Source organism: Esox lucius, chromosome 22 (assembly GCF_011004845.1).
Source record: "Esox lucius isolate fEsoLuc1 chromosome 22, fEsoLuc1.pri, whole genome shotgun sequence".
In the NCBI taxonomy this organism is placed as follows: domain Eukaryota; kingdom Metazoa; phylum Chordata; class Actinopteri; order Esociformes; family Esocidae; genus Esox; species Esox lucius.
The window spans coordinates 11,506,148-11,525,319 of NC_047590.1; the positions used below are offsets into that span (position 1 = coordinate 11,506,148).

Consider the following 19,172-nt stretch of genomic DNA (forward strand, 5'->3'; position numbering starts at 1 on the left):
TATGAAAATGGAAAAGACCGGACATTTAGTACTGTATCTCATTAAATGGGGCGTTTTTCTGCATCTTCACTGTGCTCGCCTCCGCGACTCGACAATATTTTAATTATCTCAGAAGTACGCAAAAGATGACGGAGGATACATTTGGGGGAATTCGCCTGAGAAAACCCCGTACAGCCTCGCCCTCGCCGACGACAGGGACAGACAACTAAATAATAGATTACGTTGCTTGTCACGTGGTGTAAGCTGGCTTCTGAATGATTTAAGAAGGCTCTCGCCTCCCCCAGCCTCCCGGAGATGCGCGAGATGCTGCTGATGCTGAAGAGAGAGAAGGAGGAGAGAGAGAAAAGAGAGAGAGAGAGAAAAGAGAGGGAGAGAGAAAGAGAGAGAAATAGCCAGAGAGAGCGAGAAAGGGCGAGGGAGAGGGAGAGAGAGAAGGAAAGACAGAGAGTAAGGGAGCAAGCAAGTCTGCCGCAGCAACCGAAGGGCTCGAACCTTTCCGGAGGAGAGCGAACATCCATTAATCCGTCAGGGTCACCATAGAACGCGTGAGTGCTTTTTTCTCTCTCATCCTTTCTCTCCATTGCTGTCCCTCTCTCACTCACTCAGTTTGTGTCGTCACTGTTTATTGTGTGTGTGTGTGTGTGTGTGTGTGTGTGTTTGTGTGGGTGTGTGTGCGCGTAAATGACGTACTTGTACTTGATCGGTCTGTGTCCCCATCCCACCGGTCGCGCGGTGTTGTATGATGTTAAAATGCTTTCTTTTTGAGTCTCAAGTACTCTCTGTATGGGCGTGTGCATGTGTGTATGTGTTTGGGGCGGTAACTCGCATCCCCGTTGTAGCTGCGGTAACACCGGGAGAGAGAGGACCGGAATAAACTGTCTCGCTTCCGGACATTGCCGAAAAGGTATTTATTAATAAATGCCAAGGGAAAATGTAGAAATCTGTCTGACTGCACCACGTTGTAGTTAATAAGCTATATCATATCTGACTGTTATTTTATTATAGAAGGACCTCCTAAAGGATGGAGGCTGTCCTCTGCTGGGTGTGTGCGTCTGTGCTTGCGTGCGTACCGTGCGCGCCACTGCCTACAAAATGGATGTGAATCCTCTAGTGTATAATATTGCCCGTGTGTGTGTGTGCGCGCGCGCGTGTGTGTTTGTGCGCGCCTAGTGCAGTTGCATCTTCAGCAAGAATCAAGTTGTCTTTGTCTGCATGTGACTTGTGATTGGCCTGAACTGGTGCTGTTCGGGAAGCCGTTAGAAGCATATACGTTGGGAGATAAGCAAAAGATATATGATAAACAAAAATGCAACAAATGTGGAATGTGAAGGAAATTGTGTGGAACAACTTAACAAACCCCAATACCTTGTGCATTTTCTATTGGAATCCAGTCAGAGTGGGGATATCAAACAATAACTTTCAATTATTCAACCTAGTGAGAATGTCTGATAGGGTGGGAATATTGAATGTTAAGATTCAGTCATTTCACTGGTGCAAAAAGTTAAAAACAAAATTGATTTGACTAAAAATCTGTTTCTTATGTTTGTTTAAGATTTATTAACCAGTTCACATGCATAGATTTATTTTGTTCCCAAACATGCAGAAGGCCCGGTGAAACAGGGCATTAAACTTGACCTTCACTGGCAAATTATGTTGTGGGAATTTGTCATTTCCCTAACTCTGTTGATACTGCATATTTTCTTTCCAAAGACTTCTGTCCAAATTTGTGGAAGGTCTGACAGAACAGTCCATCTAACCCAGCTTTTATTAGCAGATATAAAGATAGTCTGAGATTCATGAGGTGATAGGCTTATTTGGCTTAGTCAACTGACCAGTCATCTCCCACAACACTTTCTACCAGGTGTCAAGGGCCCCCAACCATCAATCACTATGTTGTAAAGTTCTTGTGGGAAAACAGAGCATCCAACACAGCAAAGCTTTCTGAATAGAAAGTATTTGAGGGCAGAACAAAGCAGTTCTTGCTTCGTTCAAATGTTTTCATTGTGTTACTATAGTAACTAGATAGTTAAATGAAGAAACATTGCATTTGGTGTTTTAGCCTGTTAGTGTTTGCTTATATTATCAAAATGTCAGAAGAAAAACCTCAATTTGGAGGCACAGCTCGCGTCATTTGGATTTCCCTAATCAAAAGATTCATAATTATTCACATAGTAAGGCCACTCCTCTTGAACAAGCCGTCACTTTCTGAGGTCCAGCATTGAATGAAGGTTGTGCCAGGCTCATGCGGCTACATACAATGTCTGGAGATTGTGTTAATAATACACAAAAAAGCCATACCCCACCCATTCCCTCACAATAATATCCAACATGTCATGTCCATTTAGTATTACTGGGACCTATAGAAACCAACAAACAATGGGCTACTGTGTTGACATGGGTGTCAAATGAAAGCACTTTTAAGGACCTAACTGTAATATTTAATATGTTTGTATTGGCATAACATATATGGGGGGAAAATCCTCCCAACTTGTATGCAAAAATATTTAATAAAAAATGTGCCTTTGAAAATAATGTATCTTATAGGCCTTCCCAATAACATAAATCATTGCCATTCCAACCCCAGTTTGCTTATAGTGTTATAGTGTAAACTGGTGTGATGTATTGTCATGTTATTGTGTAATGTAGTGTAGCATATTGTAGTATTATTCTTTTATGTAGGATACCGTCGGAATATTGTGTTATGGCTCTCCATTCTCTCTAGATAACAAAAATAATATTTTTATTGTTGAGAAGGATCATTTGTCTGCTGGAGAACACGAGAGGTGCGATGGAAAGAGAACTCTTCATCTGCAGTAACGCGATCAAAGCTTTCACACACGTTTCTCTTTCTGTCTGAGAACCCAAAAGCAGGAAAATTATATTTAAATTATTTAGGGTTGCAGTTTCAATACACACACACACACACACACACACACACACAGACACACATGCAAACACACAGACACACACAGACACACACACAGACACACACAGGCAGACACACACAGGCAGACACACACCCAGACACTACAGTGTTGAGATGAGTGTGTCAGAAAGCCTGGAGCCTGAGAACAAGCAAATCCCTAAGAACATTAGTCTTATTTTTCTCTCCCTCTCTTTCTCTCTGGTCTCCCTCCTCCTCACTTCTCCTCATGTCCCTCTACCTCCGTGCCTTACCCATTCCCTCACCCATTATCTCTCTGTGCTATCTCAGTCACCTCTCAGTCCTCCTTCACCATCTACCGCTGGCCTTGGTGCTGAAAACGGTCGTTAGCATTAATTGCGTTTTAATAAAATCTTTATAATAATTTATTTGCATTCAATTGTTCTTCTCTACACTGTGCTTTTATGTAAATGTTTGTTTATGCTGAGTACCACTGTTGGTGTGTGTGTGTGTGTGTGTGTGTGTGTGTGTGCAATAGAACACTGTTCTATTCTTTTCCAGGTGAGTCATTTGCTCAAAAGAACACACGCACGACATGATCTGGTTTATGAATGGGAGAGAGATGAAACAGACGTCACAGTCCGTGCATAAAAGCTAATACAATCACCACACACACACACACACACACACACACACAGAGCAATCTGCATCTCTATCATCAGCAACATGTCCGATCACAGTCCATGTAGGGAAAGAGAGAGAGGGAGAGAGAGGGAGAGAGAGGGAGAGAGAGAGGGAGAGAGAGGGAGAAAGAGGGAGAGAGAGAGAGAGAGAGAGAGAGAGGGAGAGAGAGAGAGGGAGAGAGAGGGAGAGAGAGAGAGGGAGAGAGAGGGTGGGGGGAGGGGTGGAGGGGGGAGTAAGCAAAGGGTGTTCTTTTGTTTCCGATGGCGTTGCCTTTTTGTTGTTCCTTCGTGATGACAGAGCTGTTTGATATAATTACCCCCCCACCTCTGTCATCTCAAAGGAAGTTATACCACATCAGGTCATGTGGCGAGGATAAACTCTGGGCCCCTATGGTGCTTCGAGTCAGGTGACCTTCTTACCCACGACGCTGTTGGTGTGGCTACTCATCCTTTTAGATGTGTGTCACCAAGTTTAGCTGTAGGATTTCATGGATATCAGACACAAGGTCGACAAAGTGAACATGGAGATAGAGGGAGTGTGGAGGAGGGAGAGGGGAAGGAGGAGGGAGGACATCACTTGTAACTGACCTGAATGAGGTATAAAGATGGTTAACTGTTTTTCAGCTGTCTTCCCCTTGAGCTGGTGAGAAAGAAGGAAAGAGATCATTTTCCCTGAGTCAGAGTGTTTACTAAATGAGGCTTACTCAGAAGACCAGTGGATGCCAGATCATATCATTCCCATTTGCCAGATTGGACTGAACTGGTTGCCAGATTGGACTGTATTGGTTGCCAGATTGGAGTGAATAAGGCTCTTAGCTTGATTAAGGCACTCAGGTGGAGAAGCTGAATCCATCTGTAAGTCAGACAAACTGTTGGCTGGAACGCAGAGTCTCAAACAACCATGAATCATGTCTGTTGTCATGGCAAAATATACAGAGAATTAAGAAGAAATTAATAGAATTAAGAAATTAAAGGGAATTTGAAATTAAATAGTAAGTAACAAGCAGTAAGTAAAGTTGTATGATGTTGTGTAACTTATTCCCTAAAGGAAGAAAAAAAGCAAAGGAAAATAATGCCACTGGAATTGTTTAATAAAGGACTATTTATTTCTATTTATTTCTGTCTGTCTGTCTGTCTGGTTAGCAGGCAGACAGACAGAGGATGGCTGGGCTCCTGTTTTTCCAGTTTGTAGGACAGATCATATTCTATTGTGTGTGTCAGATCAATAGTGGGTCTAATGGAGACAGATGAGCTTTTTATCAGACTACTGTTCTTCCCTGTTCTAACCCTCCATGTTCTATCAACCCCCCCCCCCCCCCCCCCCCCACCTACACACAGACAAACACACAGCTGGGACAATGTCTGCCACACCTACCGCTCTACATTTCTGCCTTGCTTTGAGGTTACATTCAAACACACACACACACACACACACAGACAAACACACAGGCACACACACACACACACACATAAACGTACACTCAAACATACGCACACACACTCAGAACCACTGTGGTAAAACAGCTGGGTAATTGTAGGCCTTGTTTAAGTGATTGATGGCTAGGCCTTGTTTAAGTGATTGATGTCTGAGAGGTGTGCGTGCGTGCGTGTGCTGATTGAGAGGTGCTTTGGACCACTTTACCTAAGGGATTTCTCCATCTCGCTAAATACAGAAAGAAAGAATGATGGTGAAGTTAAGGGGAGACAGAATGGAAAAGAGTAAAAGAGAGAGAAAGCACGCCTGTAAAAGTAGTTACCACATCTGGTGGTTTATCTACCTATTACACTTGGTAACATGCCTCGTGCTATCTCTCTATCTCTGGATCATATGTGTTAACTTTTAGTTACAAAGATTGTATGTTTGTCGCTCGGCTGCTAGCACTTATCTGTGCATTCATATAGTCATCGGATCATATCGGTTAGCTCTTAGTCACTTCATGCATCTTCTATGGGTTCAGCAGTTGAATCAGCAACTCTGTGTCACTTGGGCACCTACTCCCTTTATGCTGCACTGTGGACTAAGGCTCTGTGCTCTGGTCAGAGTTAGACCACTATAGTATTACGTGTTTAATGGACGTAGGCGCAGAATACATATGGCAAACCCCATAACGAAATTCATAACTGTAGGTTTCTGCTTGACAAAAATGCCCCAAAAAAATGAAGTCATAAAAAACCAGACACAGATTATTTAAAAAGTAGACAAATCATAATAGCACCAGAACACTTTTACCAGGTACTATATGTTACATGGTACTGTGTGTTACACGGTACTGTGTGTTACACGGTGTTGTGTGTGTTTGTTAAGGTGTGTGTATATGTGCAGAGTCAGTGTTCAGATGGGCCCTGAGAGGTTGTGACTGACCATCTGCTGTCAGGTCATCTGAGATCGTATCTGATGAGGAAGTGATAATGACATATGGGAAGTTACAACACAAAAACCTTATCTGGAACACACAGACATATAGCTCCGGAAAAATTAAGAGACTACTGCATTTTTTCTTTCCTTTCCAAAAAAGTCGAAAAGGAAGGTTTTGAGTGAGGAACAGAGCGGTTAAAATTAACAGACCATCGCAAATTGAACGCTTCTGTTCCTCACTCAAAACCTTCCTTTTTCGACTTTTTTGGAAAGGATAGAAAAAGGCGTAGTGGTCTCTTAATTGTTTCCGGAGCTGCATGTGCACACGCACACGTGCACATGCACGTAAGACACGTCATCTAAGGCATGGGTGTATTGAAATGGTTGCTATAACAACAGGTCCAAGGGGATTGGGTGGTAATTAATTGTTTTTGTGTTCAGGTTTAATATAATTCTGAAACACACACCTTTATGAGGATGTGCATCTGTGGGTGAGAGATTTTAGACAGTTTTCTGTTTTAGGGGCAGATGTTGCATTTGGAGTTAGGATTTGAATAAGGGTAAGGTTTAGGTATTAATGGTTAGGGTTAGACATTACTTGTCAGAGTTAGGCATTAGGGCCAAAGGAATTTAGATAGGAATGTTATATTATTTAGATAGCTAATTAAACGTGTGTGTATGGGTGTGTGTGTATTTGTGATCCTGATTTTACTATACATGTGATGTGTCTGTGTTTTTACTAAATGGTGGATAACCTACCGAATGCGTGTGACTGTGTCAAACAACTGTGGAAAAGCCTGATGACATGTTTTTGCATATTGCAACAGTCACTGTCTATAAACCATTGTTTCCTATTACAGACTGAGACCAGAAACAACGGACAAGACCCCTGTCACCATGAGGAACAACTGACCCACCTAAACAACGGCGGCAGACAGAAAGAGGGAGAAAAGAGAGAGAGAGAGAGAGACACTTTTATTTCATTCTATTCTCTCTCCCGCTCAACCCAGCTTGACAAGGATTCATGTCGGACCTCAGAATGTCCGGCCTGCGTAGTAAGTTGCAGCGGATCCAGTGGGGGGCCGGATGGCATTCGTTCACCTCCAGAGTCCTCCGGACAAAACCCGTAGAGAGCATGTTGGACTCTGGCGCTGGTATGTATTTCCAGGCGAGGCCACAGGGCTGTGACCGTGTGGTCGCGTGCGTTTGGGTAATGTCATCGTCCCTGTGCGTGGGGACACGTGCGTGTGTGTGTGTGTGTGTGTGTGTGTGTGTCGTGTGTGTGTGTGTGTGTGTGTGTGTGTGTGTGTGTGTCGTGTGTACTTATGTGTGGTGTTGAGGTGCGTTGACGTGCCTGTGTGCTGTCGGTTTGTGTTCAGGTGGTACCAGTAGCCATGGCACCAGACTGGCGAAGGTGTTGTCGACGGTCGACCTCGTGTCGCTAGGGGTTGGCAGCTGCGTGGGCACGGGGATGTATGTGGTCTCCGGGCTGGTTGCTAAGGAGATGGCTGGACCTGGTGTCATTGTCTCCTTTATCATCGCAGCTGTGGCGTCCATATTGTCAGGTAACGATACGCACAAACCCACGTTTATTGTTCTGCTATAATAGTGGGGACCACAATCAATTTTGCCCAATCCGAACCAGAACAGTAACCCCGAAAGCCTAACCTAACCTTTTCATTGCCCTAACTTGAACCCTAATAACGCCTTAACCCTTAATCTTCTAACCCCAAACCACCATCTCTGATTCTAACCCAAAACCACCATCTCTGATTCTAACCCCAACCTCTAATGTATCTTTCACACTAATTCGAATCTCCCAGCCTTTTTAATCGCTGGCAAAATGTCCCCCTGAAAATGTTCACTGTTACATTGTCTGAAGGTTTGTCAGCACACACACACACACACACACACACAGGCACACACACACACACACAGGCACACACACACACACACACACAGGCACACACACACACCGCTACATGTTGTTTGTGTCTGCCCTCCAGGAGTGTGTTATGCAGAGTTCGGGGTGCGCGTTCCCAAGACAACAGGTTCAGCCTACACCTACAGCTACGTCACGGTGGGAGAGTGTGTGGCCTTTTTCATTGGCTGGAACCTCATCTTGGAGTACCTGATTGGTACAGCCGCAGGGGCGTCGGCACTCAGCAGCATGGCCGACTCGCTAGCCAATAAGACCATCTCTACCTTTATGATAACGCACATCGGAACGCTCAATGGCCTGGGTGAGTTTGAAGGGGGTGGAGGGGGAGTGTAGGGAAAGATCTCAGCTGCTCGTCCGCAATGGAATCCCAGAATTTGTGTGGGTGTGTGTTTCCTGTTGCTGTGACACCATCTTCCCCTAAGACCTGGGTCTTGTCCAGCATAGATGGTGTGGACAAGTCGTGCCTGTCTGACAGGTGGGGTGATAAATTAAATGGTTGCGAATTCCTGAAAGTGACATCCAGAGCGGATGGTTCAACGTTTCTTGTTTTCCTTCGTGGATACCGGGGGGAGTCTCGTGCTCCGGCTTTGGGATCGTTTTGTGATAGCCCAGGATCTGTGAGAACTGTGACAAATATGCTGTCGCTCTTACAGGAAATGGTAATGGAAACGTTTCAGCCGCTGGCTGCCTGCTGTTGGGCGTTGTTTGCTTACCAACTTGTGTAGTTTTATCACACGCACAGTGTGGCAGTGCTTTTGCGTGACCGCTGACAGTGTAAATTGTGAGTTCATGTACGGTTACCCACGTATCTTTGTTATGTTTGGAGTGGCTGTTGATCCAGCATTATTTAACCCTGTAACACTCCAGGCTATAGACCCTAATGGTCCTGCAGATGCATGTTTTGTTATGATCCGAAGACAGTCGTAACCTGAGCAACGGCAATTTGTTTGACACACTCCTCCCCTTTCATCTCCCTTTCACTCTATCACTCTATCTCTACCCTGCTATTTCTCCCTCTCACTCTCTGCCCCCCCACCCCCACCCCCCGTGCAGGTAAAGGAGAGCAGTCTTATCCAGACCTCCTGGCCTTGCTGATAGCCATGCTGGTGACGGTGATTGTGGCGCTGGGCGTGAAGAACTCTGTGGGCTTTAATAATGTGTTGAATGTCATCAACCTGATGGTGTGGGTCTTCATGATGGTCGCCGGGCTCTTCTTCGTCAACGGGCACAACTGGGATGAAGGAAGGTTCCTACCCTTCGGTTGGTCAGGGGTAGGCTACGCACACACACACACACACACACACACACACTCTGTTAGGCATGAACGCCTACGGTCAACCATTCCCTTTTCCCACCAAATATATCCATTGATAGCATCATGGCTAACCACACTAGTAGCTAACACAACTGAACTGTCAGTGGACTCACCTGTAACGACCGTTTGGATTATTGTCCGCCTGACGTGTGATGTCGACAGGTGATGCAAGGGGCGGCCACCTGTTTCTACGCCTTCATAGGGTTTGACATCATCGCCACGACAGGCGAGGAAGCGAAGAGTCCCAACACCTCCATACCCTATGCTATAACTGCCTCGCTCATCACCTGCCTCACAGCGTACGTCTCTGTAAGTTCACACAAAGCACATCCACACACACACACACACACACACACACACCCACACCAAATAGACAAAACATACTACACAGTACATACGCACACATGAACACCACGTAAACAACACATGCACACACATAAACCCTTCCCGGAAGGAGTCATCTGCCCCAGATATATTTTGTTAGTCAGAATGCATCATTTCAGGATTCTTAGACTCTATGCATGTCTGTGGTTAGGGATATACAGTGGGGAGAACCAGTAATTGAAAACCTGCCGATTTTGCCGATTTTCCTACTTACAAAGCATGTAGATGTCTTTAGGTACAATTCAACTGTGAGAGACGGAATCCAAAATAAAAATCCTGAAAATCACATTGTATGATTTTTTTATAATTAATTTGCATTTTATTGCATGACATAAGTATTTGATCACCTACTAGCCAGTAAGAATTCCGGCTCTCACAGACCTGTTAGTTTCTCTTTAAGAAGCCCTCCTGTTATCCACTCATTACCTGTATTAACTGCACCTGTTTGAATTCGTTACCTGTATAAAAGACACCTGTCCACACACTCAATCAAACAGACTCGAACCTCTCCACAATGGCCTAGACCAGAGAGCTGTGTAAAGACATCAGGGATAAAATTGCAGACCTGCACAAAGCTGGGATGGGCTACAGGACAGTAGGCAAGCTGCTTGGTGAGAAGGCAACAACTGTTGGCTCAATTATTAGAAAATGGAAGAAGTTCAAGATGATGGTCAATCTCCCTCAGTCTGGGGCTCCATGCAAGATCTCACCTCGTGGGGCATCAATGATCATGAGGAAGGTGAGGGATCAGCCCAGAACTACACGGCAGGACCTGGTCAATGACCTGAAGAGAGCTGGGACCACAGTCTCAAAGAAAACCATTAGTAACACACTATGCCGTCATGGATTAAAATCCTGCAGCGCACGCAAGGTCCCCCTGCTCAAGCCAGCGCATCTCCAGGCCCGTCTGAAGTTTGCCAATGACCATCTGGATGATCCAGAGGAGGAGTGGGAGAAGGTAATGTGGTCTGATGAGACAAAAATAGAGCTTTTTGGTCTAATCTCCACTCACAGTGTTTGGCGAAAGAAGAAGGATGAGTACAACCGCAAGAACACCATCCCATCCGTGAAGCATGGAGCTGGAAACATCATTCTTTGGGGATGCTTTTCTGCAAAGGGGACAGGACGACTGCACCGTACTGATGGGAGGATGGATGGGGCCATGTATCACGAGATCTTGGCCAACAACCTCCTTCCCTCAGTAAGAGCATTGAAGATGGGTCGTGGCTGGGTCTTCCAGCATGACAACGACCCGAAACACACAGCCAGGGCAACTAAGGAGTGGCTCCGTAAGAAGCATCTCAAGGTCCTGGAGTTGCCTAGCCAGTCTCCAGACCTGAACCCAAAAGAAAATCTTTGGAGGGAGCTGAAAGTCCGTATTGCCCAGCGACAGCCCCGAAACCTGAAGGATCTGGAGAAGGTCTGTATGGAGGAGTGGGCCAAAATTCCAGCTGCAGTGTGTGCAAACCTGGTCAAGAACTACAGGAAACGTATGATCTCTGTAATTACAAACAAAGGTTTCTATACCAAATATTATGTTCTGCTTTTCTGATCATCAAATACTTATGTCATGCAATAAAATACAAATTAATTACTTAAAAATCATACAATGTGATTTTCTGGATTTTTGTTTTAGATTCCATCCATCACAGTTGAAGAGTACCTATGATAAAAATTACAGACTTCTACATGCTTTGTAAGTAGGAAAACCTGCAAAATCGGCAGTGTATCAAATACTTCTCCCCACTGTACATATTTTTATAGTTTTATCTATGGTTTAGGATTCCCTGTAATCTCAGTCTACATCTCGAATTCAGGAATTATTGTACATTTATTTTATACCTATGGATTACGATTTAATGTAAACCTAATGTATACCTCTAGTTTAGGATTTACAGTAAAATCAGTCTATAGCTATATCTCTGTAGCGACTGCTCCAAGTGGCAGCAGCAATGCTTCACCTGGTCCCCATCACTAATAATGTTTCTTATAAGTTGTTTCTGTTTCACTTTGCACCTCACAGACTATTGTGTCTGTATGTTGACCGCGAGGTGCCGTTCCAGAGTTCTTTAGCAATATATACGAAAGCAAAACATTTACCTGGTTGTTGTCGCTACTTTGGGTTTTTCTGTTCCCTTTTTGCTTCACCACTGACGCACCCGATCCCCTCGCACTTTACAATCTCTGGTGTAGGATAGATTGTTCAGTGAGAGATGGTCTTTTTACTTCCCTCTCTCTCTCTCTCTCTCTCTCTCTCTCTCTCTCTCTCTCTCTCTCTCTCTCTCTCTCTCTCTCTCTCTCTACTCCTCTGTAATCTCTGCATCCTTAATCCTTCTCCTCTGCAGCTCTCTCTCTGATCTATGACAGATGGACACATCATTTCACATATCCCTTTACATGGATGACACACGCACAGTGACACACACCGCAGCTTGTGTGTGACAGAGATTACCGAAACAAAACAGTTTCAAATTTTATCAGTGTGTTTCCACGTTTCTCTTCGTAACGCCCCCCCCACCCCTCTCCAATTGCTCCTCTCTAACTCGCACTTCTTTCTTTCTCCACTATATTTTCCTTCTCTCCCTTCCTGTCCCTTGCTTTCTCTCTCTCTAGGTCTCAGTAATTCTGACTCTGATGGTTCCCTACACAGAGATCGATGCGGACGCTCCGCTAATGGAGATGTTTTCTATCCACGGATGTTATTTCGCTAAGTACATAGTAGCAGTGGGTTCTGTCGCTGGCCTGTCAGTCAGTTTACTGGGATCTCTGTTCCCTATGCCCAGAGTTATCTATGCCATGGCTGGAGACGGTCTGCTCTTCAGGTGACCGTACACACACACACACACACACGCATTTGATCCTACACACACAAAAAGACACACACACAAACATGTTTCGTACTACAAAGTCACAGACACACACACACAAATGCATACCGACATGTTAATAGTTCTTTGCGTTGTACTGTGTGTGTAGGTTCCTGGCCCATGTCTCTCCCTACACAGAGACTCCAGCGGTAGCGTGTGTAGTGTCTGGCTCTCTGGCTGCTCTCCTCTCTCTCCTCGTCTCCCTGCGTGACCTCATAGAGATGATGTCCATAGGAACACTACTGGCATACACACTTGTGAGTCTCTCTCTCTCTCTCTCTCTCTCTCTCTCTCTCTCTCTCTCTCTCTCTTTCTCTCTCACACTCACACACACACACACACACACACTGTACAGTATATGCACACGCACACTCTGTCTGACTGTGATTCCGGTGTACCCAGGTCAGCGTGTGTGTGTTGTTGCTGCGCTACCAGCCCGAATCAGACATCCATGGCTTTGTGAACTTCTTGTCTGAAGAGCAGTCCAATAAGAAGAAGGAGGGCGTGTTGGCTGAGTGCGACAAGGAGGTGTGTTCTCCGATCAGTGACGGAGATGACTACGGAGGTCCACAAACGAACACCTGTGGAGCTAAAAATCTCCCGTCACTAGGTGAACACAAACGCTTGACACATATAAACACATTCATCTTAATACCTTAATCTTGTACGGCACTAATCCCATATTGCCCTAATATTGTGACATTCTAATCCAGGCGACAACGAGATGCTGATTGGTAAACCAGATAAAACCAGTTACACTGCCAGCCACCCCAACTACGGCACCGTCGACATGGGTTCCGGTATCGAATCAGAGGAGTCGGAGGGAGGGATGTCGTGGAGGCTGAAGAAGCTGATTGGTCCGCGATACTACACCATGAGGATTCGATTGGGCCTGCCAGGGAAGATGGACCGGCCCACTCCGGCCACCGGGAAGACTGTTACTGTTTGTGTCCTCCTCCTCTTCCTCGTTGTCTTCATCTTCAATGCCTTTATCATCTTTGGTGAGGACACGTCTCTGTAACATAATGTCTTTGAAAGCCTTTAGTTGTTTCCCTCGTGGATCGGGGAGAGGTACTGTTAATACCTACCATGACACACAATGTCTTAGACACTGATTGCTTCATTTTGACAAGACTCAGGTGGATGATGCATCTTGCCACATAATTACAAGATCAATGATTGATACCAATTGAACTTTACTGTTGGCTTGTTACTGTATATTATAATATACCAAATGTGCCAGTGATCATTCCAACTTCAAACTTCACTTCTCTTGTTAATGAATCATTTTCCACTGAAACCACCCTGTCCCAGGTGCAGACAGCATCGGTGTTGGGAGCTGGTGGGCTCTGCTCCTGCTTGGCTTCCTAGCAATCTTCATGGCCCTCCTCATCATTATCATCCTCCAACAGCCTGAGAACCCCAAGCGCCTTCCCTACATGGCCCCGGCTGTGCCCTGGGTGCCCGCGGCCGCCATGCTGGTCAACAGCTACCTGATGTTAAAACTGTCTGCCATCACATGGATACGCTTCACCATTTGGTGTTTTATCGGTACGGTGGGGGGGCGGATGGGTGGATATACTGTATGGGTGGGGGTGCGGATGGGTGGAGGATGGGTGTATATATGGGTGGGTAATATATATGGGTGGATGGATGGGTGTATATATGGGTGGGTGGTTTATATATGGGTGGATGGGTAATATATATGGGTGGATGGATGGGTGTATGTATGGGTGGGTGGTTTATATATGGGTGGATGGGTAATATATATGGGTGGAGGGATGGGTGTATGTATGGGTGGGTGGTTTATATATGGGTGGATGGGTAATATATATGGGTGGAGGGATGGGTGTATGTATGGGTGCGTGGTTGTATATATGGGTGGATGGGTAATATATATGGGTGGATGGATGGGTGTATGTATGGGTGCGTGGTTGTATATATGGGTGGATGGGTAATATATATGGGTGGATGGATGGGTGTATATATGGGTGGGTGGTTGTATAAATGGGTGGGTGGGTAATATATATGGGTGGATGGATGGGTGTATGTATGGGTGGGTGGTTGTATATATGGGTGGGTGGTTGTATATATGGGTGGGTGGTTGTATATATGGGTGGGTTGGTAATATATATGCGTGGATGGATGGGTGTATGTATGGGTGGGTGGTTGTATATATGGGTGGGTGGGTACTATATATGGGTGGATGGATGGGTGTATATATGGGTGGGTGGTTGTATATATGGGTGGGTGGGTGGATGGATGGAGGGGTGAATCAGTGGAGGGCTGAGTGGATGCATGGATGGATGCAAGGATGGACTTCTCAAGCGCTCTTCCTGCGTGTGTGTGTCCTGCAGGGGTTCTGATCTACTTCGGTTATGGCATGTGGAACAGCACCCTGGAGATCCGGTCCAAGGAGCAGGAGGTTCATGCTTCCACGTACCAGCGTTACGATGGTCACCATGCCGGGGTAGACGACGGCTTCTCTGGCTTCAGCGTGGACGACGACCTTCCCCCGCCCAGCAACAACGACCCCTGGGCGGCACCAGGCGCTGTTGACGGGTCCGCGTTGTCACCCCCCAAGGCCGAGGATGGTGACTGGACGGATCCGAAGGGAGGAACGAAGAACAGAGCGCTTGCAGAGGAGGACCCTATGGATTTCTGAAGCGGCAGAAGAAGCGGGATGCGGATGTTTCTGAGTGGACTAATAGATGTTATTGTTGTTAACACCTGAATGTACTGCCTACTGTCGGCTGCCTGCTTGCTAGTGTGCTGAGTCTGTGTGTGCGTGTGTGTGCGCGTGTGCGCGTGTGTGAGTGTGTGAGTGTGAATGTGTTTGTGTGTGTGTGTGTGTGTGTGTCTTCTGTTTCTTACAGCACATTCGGTTGTATCACATCCACTTCTTTTCATTTCTACTTTTCAAAAGAATAGAATGTCCTGTTGAGGAAAAGTTATAGCTTACAGATCCCAAACAGGAGCTGGGTGCCTGGGTTGGTAGGGTAATGGGAATTTAGAGCGTGTGTTTCCCACTCACTATAGACAGTCCAGAATGATGAGGGACTGGGAGAGTTGAGTCAGCACTTCCTGGTTCACCATGCACACAGGAATCTGTCAGAGATTCCTGAGCCAAGGTCAATTCCTTTTAGTGGTCTAGGTGTCTCTGCTGCTCCTCTTATCGCACAAACAGGAAACCAGCTACACAGATGCAGACAGACAGACAGACAGGCAGACAGGCGCGCACACACACACACACACAGACACCTCCTGTCTCCATCTAGAAGAGGGGTATGTTTTTGGTGTCACACAATAATTGGACTTTGCTTGCAGGAGTGCCTTCACCTGTATGTAAATGTGTATGTGTGTTTTCTTTTGTTTGTATGCTTGTTTTTGTGTATTAATTTTTCTATCTGTGTGAGGACCAAAAGCATAGTGGAATGAGTAGGATCGTGGGAAGTGAGGTCATTTGACAAGTCCTTTCACTTTCTAGAGTTGGGGTTACGATTACAGGTAGAATTAGTATTTGGCATTAGGGGTTAGTTGGGAGTTAGGGGTTGGTTTAGTTTTAGGTTTAAAGTTATGTTTAAGGGTTTGGGTTAAAGTACTACATTTTCGGTCCTCACAAAAACAGCAAAATGGGTATGCGTGTGTGTGTGTATGTGTGTGATTGTTATACACTTTTACACATTCTTTCTATATTCCATTCTAGGTCTTTGTAGTGCATTTCTGTATTCTTTTGCTCCATCAAAATCTCACTGTCTTCATTCTCTCACGGCCCTGTTGCTGCATTTTGAGAGGACAAAATTAAAGCCAATATGTTAATGTTTAGTCGGGTTGAACCCTTTAATTCTGACCTCTCCACCCCCTTGGGAATGCCTTACCTGTCAAATGCACTAAACTGAAGATTGCCACGCAACCACTCCTACTCTCCACGACCCCTAACCCCTGACCTATCTCTCTAACCTTACTAACTAGGAATCTCTCTGGTAGGCTTGCTTGTATTGTCCAGGGAATCACACACAGGCACACACAAACCACACAAGGGCACACACACACACACACACACACACACACACACACAGGTACACACACACAGGTACACACACACACACACACACACAGGTACACACACACACTGGTACACACACACAAACACACAGTTCAGCTAAACCCAAAGCAAGAAAGGGGCTTCAGTAAGTACTCTGTGCTCCTTAGTTTTACTGTAAATATTTTTGTCTTTTTGTGTGTGTGTGTGTGTGTTTGTGTGTGCGTGCGTGCGTGCGCGTGTGTTGTTTATATTCCATGACAGTGGCGATGTTACATGGCGGGCTGTTGAATGTGATAGCATGCTAACGTGTGTAGCATGGTTGTAGATGTTTTTATTTGCATGATGTGACCAATGGCCAAGAGATAACATCTCTCTACTCCACACTGACAACCTTCACCTGACTCCTGACAAAGGGAAAACTTTAAGGTGTACTGTTCAGGGGTTAATTTGGGATTGGGGTATGATATGTAGCAAATTTAGGAGGTGGTGTTTTCCGGGGGCTCTTCGGGATCTGTCCCCACCATTCTACCACTACCTCCCCCCCTAACACCACATACCATAATCCCTCAGTTTACCAGGCAAGCTCTCAATGCTTGTTTACATCATAGAGAACAAAGTCATAGATCTGTATAATAGAGGATGACACAAACCATAAATGTATCATACCGTAGAACCGTAAATTCTGCTTATAAACTGTTAATGAACATTATAAAAGAGAACTGACTTATGAATGTTATCTATTCGATTAGGATCCAATTTAGTGATATATATATATATATATATATATACATATTTATATATATATATATATATATATATGAATAGTGGTACTATTTACTGAGGGTTAATTACTTGTAATGATGATTTAGGAGCCGGTTTAAGGCAGAATTTTAGTAGATACACAGTTGCTAAAGTCACTAAATAGAGTAAAACGTGATTATATCCAACAGCATCAACACAAAAAATCTAATATTTTTCTACTACTGGATTGCTTCCACAATTACTGGCCCTCCAATGGTGGGCCTCAATAGGATGTGTGGTTAATCTGCCTTGACTTCCTGAAATTGGTCCAATTAAAGCCCAACTATGGAGGAAATGGCAAATGCTTATATTTTTTAGGACTTCTGTCTCTGCAGTCCTATAGGGCTGATTAAAATGTTTTCCTTTCAAAGATCTTATATATTCCAGTAGTCAAATTAGAAGGTTTAGACAAAAAGTATAGACTTTCAGTATAAAAACAATAAAACCCTATTTTATTACAGTGCTAAAGAGAATGTTGCCACTGTTGCTTTTAAAGTCAGAGCTTCTGTTTTATTTGATTCATTTGTCCTGGGGGAAAATGTGATATTTTTCTGTGTTTCTCACAGTCTGACTTAAATAATCTACGTTTGTCCATAAACAAATATTTGTTTTAAGTTAAGTAAGTTACTTGTACTGCTTGAGATAAGGCTTATGGTCTGAGATAGGGTAAAAACAGCATAGGCATTCATTTGGACGTGTTTAGATATGGACCAAGATCTGGAATTAGGTACAAAAAGCGAATAGTCAAAATGAAATTGCCTGCTTGAGGGATTGTAGTTGACATACGCCCACCAAACCTCTCCATCTACAACACCCTAGCAAACAGCAAGCCTACTTGGTGGTACTAGTGCTCATTATTGCCCCTAGTGGTTGATATTTAAAGCATCCCCCCAAATTACTGGGGACCTGGACAAACGTTGAATATTGCAGTCTATCTTGGTGTGAACTAACTGGAATTCCTGCCTCTATCTATCTCCTGCACTGGCTGATTTGACTTTGTGGGATGTTGAGACTGGCTTCTGTTTGCTGAATAGATATTTGTTTCTGTTTTGTATATTTTTGGTAAATGAAGTAAAATGTTCTGATGTAGTCAGGGTTTTTCTGTTGGTGTTTTATATATTGTTTTTTTTTGGGGCTCCTGACAGACGTGGTCATTGGAGATGCAGGCCCGATGTGTTGTTCTGCTCCACTTGTTTAAGCTGACTGATATTGCGTCCGTGCAACAATGAAACATTATTTATTGCAAATATGAAACGGACTGGTTCTGGTTTTATCACAAAAATGCACAGGAACACAAACATAAACACACACACACGCACATTTCAGGAATTGCTATCCCTGTGGGTACACAAAATCATTACTCCGTAAATTCCTAGATTCCCTAAACGTAACCCCTAAAGAAATATGTCCACAAGGTCAGAACTCCCCACGTTTTTCCATCCCCACCAGAATAGTTACATCTAAATGTTTATACACATAGACACAGACACACACACTTACATGGAGGAGGTAAGATGACATTAGAAAGTGTATCAGTGTATCCCTGAGAACAGAGCCTTCTGTGCTCAGCTGACCAGGACAAGGTCAGACCACTGATTACAAACTTCATAACAATGCCCTGGGTGAACACAGACACACACACACCGAGACACAGAGTGAGAGAGAGACTGACACACAGAGAGACACACATGCTCACCCACACACATCTGTGTCCTCAGTGCGAAAATGCTAGACTGTTCAAGAAGCCAGATGTGCTTCAGGGAACACAGACTGGGATTACTGATTACATCACACAGTACACTTCCTGTATTTTGGGGTCATATTGAACTGCAGCACCAATGATAATACTTCTGATGTCATTGTTTATTAATCTACATTTAGGGAAACACGGCAAG

General features: G+C 44.7%; 1 protein-coding gene across 4 annotated transcripts; it reads left to right on the top strand.

The window, feature by feature from the left end:
* The first annotated feature begins 264 nt into the window (after positions 1-264).
* On the top strand, positions 265-18,531 carry slc7a14a (solute carrier family 7 member 14a). Of its 4 annotated transcripts, XM_034289806.1 has the most exons (13): positions 266-545; positions 840-904; positions 6,784-7,077; positions 7,303-7,488; positions 7,930-8,166; positions 8,919-9,136; positions 9,343-9,489; positions 12,178-12,386; positions 12,541-12,688; positions 12,834-13,041; positions 13,145-13,432; positions 13,746-13,982; positions 14,789-18,531. In XM_034289806.1, exons 3-13 carry the CDS (start codon positions 6,948-6,950, stop codon positions 15,094-15,096), a joined length of 2,316 nt encoding a protein of 771 aa, XP_034145697.1. In that variant the 5' UTR covers positions 266-545; positions 840-904; positions 6,784-6,947; the 3' UTR covers positions 15,097-18,531. The 4 variants fall into 4 exon arrangements, with proteins under 4 accessions (XP_019897604.2, XP_034145697.1, XP_019897601.2 ...); XM_020042045.3 differs by lacking the exon at positions 840-904 and having other exon boundaries at positions 265-545; positions 13,752-13,982; XM_020042042.3 differs by lacking the exon at positions 840-904.
* The last annotated feature ends 641 nt before the right edge of the window (positions 18,532-19,172 follow it).

Bases quoted from the DNA above. Each gene is read 5' to 3' on its own strand.
- slc7a14a (XM_034289806.1), top strand. From the start codon at position 6,948: ATGTCGGACCTCAGAATGTCCGGCCTGCGTAGTAAGTTGCAGCGGATC. The intron at 7,078-7,302 runs GTATGTATTTCC...GTTTGTGTTCAG, and splicing joins CATGTTGGACTCTGGCGCTG to GTGGTACCAGTAGCCATGGC. The intron at 13,433-13,745 runs GTGAGGACACGT...ACCCTGTCCCAG, and splicing joins CAATGCCTTTATCATCTTTG to GTGCAGACAGCATCGGTGTT.